Below are 10542 nucleotides of genomic sequence, written 5' to 3' on the forward strand. Positions count from 1 at the left end.
CATTGGATAAAACGCTGAAAGGGGGAAGGAGAGGGGTTTCTTCCCCTCAGCTTTCCTTGCAGCCAATCGCCATGCAGTTTCCAACTCGTCGCTGGGGGAGTCAGCCCGATGATTGGCGGGCCCGAGAGGAGCCAATTGGAAAGCGATGAGGTGTGGTGTTGGCAAGCAGATTGCGTGAGAGCGGGCAGAGGTCGAGGGAGAGCGAGCGCCTCGGCGGGGGCTGGCAGCCAATGGAGAGACAGAACGGGCCCTTTACGTCAGGGAGGGGGCGGGTCTTGGACGCTTGGCGCGGAGGGAGTAGGGCAGGCGCTGTGGGAGGGAACGCCAGAGCGAGGCTGTGAGGAGAGGTGGTGGTGTGAGGCACTGCGGCTCAGCTTCAGGTGTGACAGGCAGCGGCGGCCTGGCTGAGAGCGAAGGGGCGAGTGCGATCCCCAGAGCTGTGAGCGCGGTCACCATGGACCGCCAGGATGAGGGGCCTCCGGCCAAGGCCCGCCGCCTGAGTAGCTCAGAGCCCTCTCAGCACGACCAGCTGCCGTCGCCGCCGCCGCCGCCACCGCCGCCGCTCCTGCGACTGCCCCTACCTCCACCCGAGCAGCGGCCGAGGCTCCAGGAGGAAACCGAGGCGGCACAGGTGCTGGCTGACATGAGGGGGGTGGGACTGGGCCCCGATCTGCCCCCGCCGCCACCCTATGTCATTCTGGAGGAGGGGGGGATCCGTGCGTACTTCACCCTGGGTGCTGAGAGTCCCGGCTGGGAGCCAGCGATGGAGTCGGGGTACGGGGGGGAGCCCCCTCCCACGGAGAGCCTAGAAATATTCTCTCCTTCGGAGGCTTCTGGGGGAAGTGTGGAAATTGACTTTCAGGTTATGGAGCCCAGCATTTTTTCTGGAGAGAAGGCCCTAGAAACCTGTAGCGCAGGGGAGTGGGGGTACCAGGAGTTAGCTGTTCCGAGGGGGAAGGAAGAAGCTATCATCATCGTGGAAGATGACGACGAGGATGAAAAGGAGAGTGTGAGGAAGAGGAGGAGGAGGAGGAAGAGGAAGCAGAGGAAGGTGAAGAAGGATAGCAAGGAGAGGAATGCGGAGAGGATAGAGTGCATCCTGCAGGCACTGGAAAACATTCAACTGGACCTGGAGGCGGTGAACATCAAGGCAGGCAAGGCCTTCCTCCGTCTGAAACGCAAGTTCATTCAGATGCGACGACCCTTCCTGGAGCGCAGAGACCTCATCATCCAGCATATTCCAGGCTTCTGGGTCAAAGCAGTATCCTTGTCATCTATAATCATGGGCCAGGAGCCCATGACAAAAAGCGGGGGTTGGGGAGAGAGAGAGGGTGTGGGGGTGGACCCCTATTGGAAAAATGACTAGGTTTGGTGGAGGAGGAATGGAAGGAGAGGGGCAAAACATCAGAGAAGCTGGACTAGAGATGGTAAAGGGGGTAGAGGGGCACACAGCATAAAATCTGGACCACAAATGGAAAACGGGAGAGGAGGAACGTAATATAAAAAAAAAAAAAAAAGGGCATCACAAGCAGTGAAATGGGGAGGGTAAAAGAGGGGCACACAGCAGAAAAATTAGACCAGAGGTGGTGAAAGGGGGAGGGGAGGGACACAGAAGATGAACGGATTCAGAAATGATGAAGAGGGAGGGGAAGGGCACATAGCAAAGAAATTGCCAGAAGTTACACCTAGCCCTGCAAGGCTAGGTCTCTGCTTAGACACTAGGGAGACCCCAATCCTGGCTGGAGAGAGGGGAACTAGAAAGGGGCTGGAGCCCCTTAAGGGGCAGGCAAAGGAGTACCAAATAGTGGAGATCAAGGAGTTAAATGAAGGAAATAAGAGAGTGAGAAGAATCTTGTTCACTACTGGTGAAAAGCTTATCTCTGGGGCATATACAGACAGACATATAACATATTAGGAACACATGGGCTTAACTTCCTAGTGGAATTACATTGCTATAGATCCTTGGCACTCTCCTACAAAGTATCACATGATCACAGGCTGTTAGCACTCAGGCACACATGTATTTTGTGGCCATGGGTCCTCGGCATGCAGACACAGAGCATCATGTGACTATTGGTCCTCAGCACCCAGACACACGGCATCACTTGGACGCAAACCCTCACAGCCAGATCCACAATATCACATGGACACAGACACCTAAATAAACATCATGTGACTCCAGGCCCTCAGCAACCAGTTACAGCATCACTTGGGCATGGGCCTTTAGCCCACGGAAACACAATGTCTTCTGAATAGGAACTCTTAGCACCCAGACACACAGCAAATACGAACTGAGGCAAGGCAACCTAACACAGAGGTTTGACATTGCATAAACACAGGCTCACTGCATAGTATCATGGGAAGAAAAGTGTGGGTCATGTCCCATGACCCACTTGCTCCACACACATCACATAAACATAGAGGGAATTCTGCTCCAGCCTCTCTGTTGCTCTGCCCTGCCTGGCCTTCCCTCCCTCCTCTCATTGAACAGTCACTCCTTGACCTAAACTGCTCCCTCCATCAGTTCCTCAACCACCCCAAAATTTCAATCTTGATCAGCCGACGTGATGAAGACATCTTCCGCTACTTGACCAATCTGCAGGTCAGGCCAAAGATATATTTTTTATCAGGATTGGGCAAGGAATCTGGCCCCTGGAGGTGAGGGGGGGTGGGGTGGGAGGGGCCTTGGTATGGTGGGGATTCCAACATTATCTCTACCCTGAGCAGGTACAGGATCTCAGACACATCTCCATGGGCTACAAGATGAAGCTGTACTTTCAGACAAACCCCTACTTCACAAACATGGTGATTGTCAAGGAGTTCCAGCGCAATCGCTCTGGTAAGAGGCAGTCCTAGGGAAAATCCACACCCCCACCCCCCATCTGTCCTTGTCTGCTGCCCTCTCCATATCCTCCTTTCCCTCCAGGCCGGCTGGTGTCTCACTCCACTCCAATCCGCTGGCACAGGGGCCAAGAACCCCAGGCCGGCAGGCACAAGAACCAGGACACCAACCACAGCTTCTTCAGCTGGTTCTCAAACCACAGCCTCCCAGAGGCGGATGGGATTGCTGAGGTGGGGCTCCTCCTAGCATTGCCAGAGAAAGCCTTGCTAGGCATGCCTCTGGATGCTTGGGGAATTGGGAGTAGGCTCTGGGGCTTGTACTCATAACTGTTCCCCTCCCCCCACCCCGACCCTCCTTTTCAACAGATTATCAAAAATGACCTGTGGGTTAACCCACTGCGCTACTACATGATGGGAGAAGAGGGCTACAGAGCCAACAAAAAGAAGCAAGAAAAGGAAGAAAGGTGATGGCGGTTTCGTGGCTGAGAGGTGGTTTGTTAGGAATGGGATAAAGATTAGGCTAGTATCACACAGGATTTGTAGAGCCAAAGGGACCTTTAAGAGAATCCAGTCCAATATGTTTTACAAGTGGGGAGTGATGCCCATAAATGGGGTGTGATTGCCCTGAGGTCATGCAGTCAGGAGCAGAAATGGGACTTTCCCCACCCTAACCTCATCCCTGGGATCCCTTGTAGCTTACTGCCTCCCCAGTTATTACCTTTCAGTGTCTGCCTTACCTCCCAACAACCCTATACTCAACCCTAGGCTTCTTCACAGTAAAAACAGGGACAAGTGTGAGGTCGTGATCCTGGAAGACTCTGATGACTATTATCTAATGGAAGACATTATCAGCGAGACCTCAGACAGTGATGGTATCACTGACAATGAGACCATTCATGACATCAAGATCTCTGACTTCATGGAGACCACCGACTGCTTTGAGACCACTGACAATGAGATAACTGACATTAGCGAGTGCCTCTGTGACAGCGAGAGCCCTGACCACAATGAGAGCCCTGACAGTGAGACCACCGACAACGAGAGCCCTGATGACAGCGAGACCACTGATAATAATGAGAGCTCTGATGACGAGACCACTGACAACAATGAGAGTGCCGATGACAACAATGAGAATCCTGACGACAACGAGAACCCTGATGACAACAGTGAGAACCCTGAAGACAATACTGATGACAATGAAGAGAACCCTGATGACAATGAAGAGAATACTGATGACAACAATGAGAACCCTGATGGTGATGAGAACCCGGATGGTGGTGATGAGAACCCCAAAGGTGGCAACCATGGCAGCAGTGGCAACAACCATGGCAGCAGTGGCAACAACCAGGATGACAGTGACAGTGACAACGAAGGAGACAATGAGGGCAGTGATGATGAAGATAATGACGGCAACGAAGGCGACAATGAAGGCAGTGATGATGATGGCAATGAAGGTGACAATGAAGGCAGCGATGATGATGACAGAGACATCGAAGATTACAAGAATGACACTGATGACCCTGACAAGGATCAGGATAACAGCAACAATCAGGATGACTATGAGGACGAGGTAGAGAACATCTCTGAAGAAGAATCCTCAGTGGAGGAGGAAGAAGAAGGCAGTGAGGAAGGTGAGCCTAGAACCCCTCTTGTCATCCCTCCTTTTCTCTTCTCAGAAAAGCTGGCCCAGATCAAGACATGAATACAGTCTGCTCTTGTGGGGAAAAGAAGCATTTTGTGCAACTTTTTAAACAAAGCAAGACCAGGGAACCTTTAGCTTACAAACGTAGCAGAACCAAAGAAACAAATTTCCAGTTCTAGTTGGTGGGTAGATAGGTTGTAACAGAGCAAAAGTCACAGGAAGAGTGAAGAGATAGGAGAAGGTGGGTAGAAAACTGAGGACAAGTTCACACAGAGAAAGCAGGGAAATGACAAACACCTTATAATTCAGCATACTCTGTACCCAGCCCAGGACTTCAGGGAACTCTCAGGCTTGTTTGTCTTTTGAGGATCCTTCACTAGTTCTGAAAGCTGCTTCTCACAAAAATGTCCAGTAGTCAGATATGTTGGGGACATACTGCATATATTAATATTCTCAGGTAGAGTCACATGTACATTAGCACCTTAAAGGCTCTGAAAAGCCCTGCTTTAAGAAACCCTTTTAAACATTGTGGAACTTGAAACTGGAATTTCCCCAAACTTCTTGACCACAGAAGCTATTGTTTAGCGTTCACCAAAGCATACATTTTAGGAAATGCGGAGAAAGGTTTGCCTGTCGGGGTTTGAGGGAGAAGGTAGTCCTTAAGATGACACCCAGGTTTGGTCTGGCCTGGATGACTGGCAAACAGAGGTGCCAGTTCTTAGGATAGGGAATGACATGGTGGCAGGATTGATGAGATGCAGGGAGGAACATGGAGTTGGGAAGGCCTGTTGGACCTAAGATACAGGTAGCCCAGGCAGGTGATTGGTTTTATGTCTGGGAAGTCAGAGGATGTAAATAAAGGAGGTAATAAGCCAGAGCAGAATCCTAGCCCTGGATTCTGGGACCAGTTAGCATTAATGAAGTATTTACCGTGCACCAAGCACTATTCTGAGTGATTTACTGTTACTGGCTGATTCATTTAATCTTCACAGCAAGTCTTAAGAGGTAGGTACTACTGTAAGTGAGGAAACTGAGGCTCCGAGAAGGTAGAATTGGGAAGAGAACTGGATCATGGAATGTTCTCAGAAGGAGGGGATAGTCCTCAGTATCTAGTGCTGCTGAAAGGTCAGATAAAATGAGGACTGGTATTTGTCCATCGGATTTAGCGCTGTGACCTTGGCAAAAGTAGTTTTAGTGTATTAATGGGGGCAGAGACAGACCACAGTGGGATAGGTGGAGGGAATGAGCAAAGGGTAAGGCAGTAGAGTCAAACCTTAGCTAGGAAGGGGATGGTAGAGGGCGGGCAAGGGAGATGTCTGAGCCTGGCTGTGGGCAGGCAGACCTTGGAGAGGTGGGTCCCTGGGGAAGGTAGAAGGAGCTGGAGGTAGACGACCAACCACTCTTGGGGGTTTTGGCCATGGGGTCTCTGGCAAATTTCCATTGAGTGCAGGGGCAAGGAAGGAGGCGTTGAACGAGTAGATTCAGTGTAGACATATATTCAGTTACAGAAACTGAAGGAGGTACCCCCGGATGGTATCTTCTTTCAGAGAAGTGGGGGAAGAGCTATCTGCCCAGACTTGGGGAGGGGGGCAGGGAATTGGGCTAAAGAAGACAGACTGGGGCCTGTTTAGATCAGACTGTGGAGAAAGAGCGGGGGATGCTGCCTTGGAATGAACAGAAGGTTTATTCAGCTGAGATCAGAACTCAGGAAGACACACACACTGACACATTACACAGGGAGAAAAAGAGAAAAAGCAACTTTCAGAGTATCAATTTTGATAGGCCAGAGGCAGGAAGCCCACCCTGCTTTCCTGCTTCCCTTCCACTCCTCCCTCACTCCAGGCTTACTTGAGTAAACACACGTGCGCGCGCACACACACACACACACACACACACACACACACACACGCTTGTCACACACACACTGGCTTGTTCCAAGCAGAGGTGCTTGGCAAGTGTTCCAGGCCCACCAAACCCTGGCTCTGGGCTCTGTTCCTGTTAAAAGAGTGCTGTCCTCCAGCTTCTGGAACAGTGAGAAGATAAATTTCTATTGTTTAAATAAAAAAAGAACGACATCTACCTGTTCATCTAATCACCCTCCATTTTCCCTTCCTTTTCTCTCTCCCTCTTTGCAGACAGTGAACAGGAAGGCGAGGAGAGTGATAACGAGGAGGGAAGCGATGAGGAGGAAGGGATCGAAGACTCAGGAGGAGAAGACTCTGATGATTCTGACATGGAGGAGGTGCTTCAGGTCCAAAATGCTTGGGCCAACCCGGGAAAGAGGGGCAAAACTGGATAAACATTTCACCCTTGCAACGGCTGCCTCTCTGTATCCCTCTCCCCCTGCCCCATTTGCCCTCCCCCTCAGCTAGGGCCGCGCGGCCCCACATTGCACTTCTGGGGGGTGACCGAATTCGTACACGGGTTTAAAGTTTATTTTTATGGTTTAGTAATTGCAGAGTTCTTATTTTGGGGGGAAGGGAAAGGGGGATTCTCCCTTCCTTTTGGCCCTCCTCTCCTGCAGGCTTCTGTGTGCTGCTAAATGTATTTATTGTGATGCCTTGGTCAGGGCCCTTCTATCCTCCTCCTCGTGCTGTGTGGAGTGGACACCCTTGATCCCGAAGCGGGGAGAGCCACTGTGGCCTTGGGGGGCTCTACTGCCACCCTGTTCTCCCAAGCCTCTCTTTCTCTCTTTCTCTCCGTCCCTCGCCCTGCCCCACGCTGTGCCCGCTAGCCCGCCTTGGTGTCTATGCAAGGGCGCTTGTCATTGCAGTGTTCCTGTCCCCCCCCCCCCAGAAGCCCTTCCTTGTTCCTTGTGAAACTTGGTAATCCTAATAAAATTCTGAGCAAATTCAAAGTGCTTCTTGGAGTCTTTTGTCCTGCTTGACGAGCCATCCCCAGGAACCAGTCTCTTCCACAGACCCTCAAATCTCTCTACGCACTGGTCTGCAAGACAGTGGTTTGTGTGGCAGGGTAGGGGGAGGGTATTGGTTTTCTGCTGGAGAGCTTTGCAGGCCGCAGAGGCGCTGCGTCAGACCAATGCGGACCATCCTGGCCAATGGCAGGGCGAGGCTGAGAAAGCCCCACCCCCTACCAGCGGCTGCAGTGGACCCCGGCAGGTAGCAAACAGCTTCCCACGCCTTCCCCTCCTGCGCAGGCGCACAGAAACGCCCTGCGCCCTAGAATACCCATTTGTTCAATGATTCATCTTTTTATTTATTGTGCGTCAAACCTTTCCTCAGACCTAGTGTGAGCTGGACATGGGGAACCATGGGAATCCATTTTTCTCATTTGCATGTAGTTTTTAAAAAATAGTAATCTGTCAAGACATTATATCCTAATAATTCAGGAATGCTCTCCCTGGAACTGGACCTGGAAAGAGAAGGCAAAAAAAGATGGCTCGAGCCAAAGAGTGCATAGCGAGAAGGGGAAAGCAAAGGGAAATTACGATATAGCTGTGTGATGGGGTGGGGAAGGGATCAGGATTTGGGTATCTGAAAGGCAGACCTCTGGAAGGCCGAGTTGTTTTAAATTTTGGATAGAGTAACTTCATTTCGGTGGACACCAGAAATACCTCGATCCTTTGTGGCTAATAATGATAACATACAAATATCCAGGTTGGTCTTCTGCAATATACCTCCAGAATTTTCCATCCAACGCCCATGTTTTAAAGAAAAGCTTCAGAAACGGCCAGATTGCAGTTTCAGAGAATGCCCTCTGCTGGATGCCAGGAGAATGGATTGGAGGGAGGAAGAGCAGTGAGGAAGTTGATGCTATTCCTCAGGAGAGAGTGGTATAATGGGCGGATACGGGAGGTTTTTAAGATATATTTTTTATTTTAAAAGTTTAAGATTTATAGAATTATTGTGAAGATACTACAGAGAGTACCCATATACCCTATAGCCAGTTTCCCCCCATTGATCTTGTATTAACATGGTACATTTGTCACAATTAATAAACCAATATCATTATTATTAACTGAAGTCTATATTTTATTCAGATTTCCTTAGTTTTTAATGTAACTTTTCTGTTACAGGATGCCATCCAGAATATCATATTACATTTAGACAAGAAATGTCAAATTATTGGGCAATTTTTAAAAAGATTTTATTTATTTATTTGACAGAGAGAGAGATCACAAGTAGGTAGAGAGGCAGGCGGGGCCTGAGATCACAAGTAGGCAGAGAGGAGGCGAAGCAGCCTCCCTGCCGAGCAGAGAGCCCGATGTGGGGCTCGATCCCAGGACCCTAAGATCATGACCTGAGCCAAAGGCAGAAGTTTAAGTCACTGAGCCACCCAGGTGCCCCTCATATTACATTTAGTTGTTATGACTTCATAGGCTCCTCTTGGCTGTGACTGTTTCTCAAACTCTCCTGGTTTTTGATGACCTGGAGTCATCAATGTTTGAAAAATACTGGTCAGGTATTTTGTAGAATGTCCCTCAACTGGGATTTCTCTGATGTTTTTTCTCGTGATTAGCTTAGGGTTATGGGTTTGGGGAAGGAAGACCACAGAAGGAAAATACTATTCTCATCATATAAAGGGTACATACTATCAATATGTCTTAATCACTGTTGATGTTAACTCTGATCACCTGGTTGAAGTAGCTGTGTATGTCAGGCTTTTCCACTGTAAAGTTACTCCCCTCCTTGCCCCCAGCCCCCTTTCCATACCACACTCTTTGGAAGGAAGCCACAAAGTGTAGCCCATGCTTAGGGAGTGGGGAATTAAGCTCCATCTCAAGGGGGAAGTATCTACATAAATTAATTGGAATTCTCCTGCATGAGAAACCTGTGTGTTCTATGAGAGCTTTTTAGATGCTAGAACCAGTGGGCTTTACATATGGGAAAAGAGGGGATTGAGAGGAGTCAGGAGTGACTTCCTGGTTGTTGTGGGACCTTTGGCAAGGCCCCTTTTCTCCCTGGGCCACCTCTGTGAAATAGTTGGAATACCAGATCTTGGACATATTCCATGATTCTGACAGATGTTTTGGGGAGAGCATGAAGGCTTTGATTCCTCTGGTTCTGACCTGGGACTGCACTGTCAGAGGTGGGCAGAAGAGACTCTAGCCTGGCAAGGGGAACATCTTGCCTCATGGCCAGAGCTGAGAATTCAGGATCCTGAGTCAAAGGCATCTTGTGCGGAGGGAAGAGATACCTACATTCACAATTAGGAGCTAGTCTCAATGACCAGGGGGTGAAGTAAAGGGGAAAACAGCAGGGGCAAAGGGCCTAGAGTGGGCCAGGAGAAGAGGTCAGCCTAGCAAAAGGATGCTAGCCAGTCTGAGAGTCAGATAGCTTGGGTATCTTTTTCCTCAGTGTGCTCTGCTTCACAGTGTGATTCCACCACCCTCGCCAGAGGGCCTGAGTTTTCCCATCTGCAAATTTAGGTTAATCTTACTGGGGATAAGTGCTGGAGAAGCAACCTGCCTAGAATCCCAAGATGGAGACTAGCCTTGCAGCAGACCTCCGAAGCCTGGCCCGCATCCTCCCCAATCAAATCCCCAGCCCCTCATTCTGGCATTAGAGGCTCTTTTTCACTCACCTTGTCAGAGAAGGCATCTGGCTTCAGGAACACTGTTAGGAGCCAATTTTGGGATTCTAATATATTTGGCTAGAGTGCTCATGTTTTGGGTTAAGGCATGGGAGAAGATGTTCTTTGCCTAAAGTGACATCTTTTCCCTGTGTCCTCGCTCCTTAGTGTGTTGTGTGGCCCAGTCTGGGCCTCCAAAAAGGAGGGCTGTTCTCCAAGGTCTCCAAGGTCACATCCGAGTCCAAAATATAGTCTTTGCTGAAGACCAGAGAAGACAGGCCCTCTTTGCCAGGACTCTAAACAGAAACCAGAAGGAGAACCAGGTGGAGGATAAGGAGTCATGGATCAAATATGCCTCAGGGTCTGTTACCATGCTGAAGCTACTTGTCTTTGTTTCCTTCACAGCTTACCCCACTCCTCTGCTGCAGAGGGCCCTGCACCTGGGGGTGAGGTTCTCAGGGGCTAGGTTCTCCTGGGATCAGACTTTTAAAGTTCCACACACTTCTGTGAACAAAAGCAGATTGTCA

The 10542-nt window shown here is 49.9% G+C and overlaps 1 protein-coding gene across 2 annotated transcripts; it reads left to right on the forward strand.

Annotated features, from left to right (window-relative positions):
* Positions 1-312: 312 nt before the first annotated feature.
* On the forward strand, positions 313-7340 carry TSPYL2 (TSPY like 2). Of its 2 annotated transcripts, none has more exons than XM_045996173.1 (7): positions 313-1261; positions 2525-2602; positions 2728-2839; positions 2927-3072; positions 3208-3305; positions 3607-4472; positions 6619-7340. In XM_045996173.1, the coding sequence occupies exons 1-7, from the start codon at positions 455-457 to the stop codon at positions 6780-6782; spliced, it is 2271 nt and encodes a 756-aa protein (XP_045852129.1). In that variant the 5' UTR covers positions 313-454; the 3' UTR covers positions 6783-7340. The 2 variants fall into 2 exon arrangements, with proteins under 2 accessions (XP_045852129.1, XP_045852130.1); XM_045996174.1 differs by having other exon boundaries at positions 3619-4472.
* Positions 7341-10542: the final 3202 nt, after the last annotated feature.

The sequence above is a fragment of the Meles meles genome, chromosome X (assembly GCF_922984935.1).
Source record: "Meles meles chromosome X, mMelMel3.1 paternal haplotype, whole genome shotgun sequence".
In the NCBI taxonomy this organism is placed as follows: Eukaryota; Metazoa; Chordata; class Mammalia; order Carnivora; family Mustelidae; genus Meles; species Meles meles.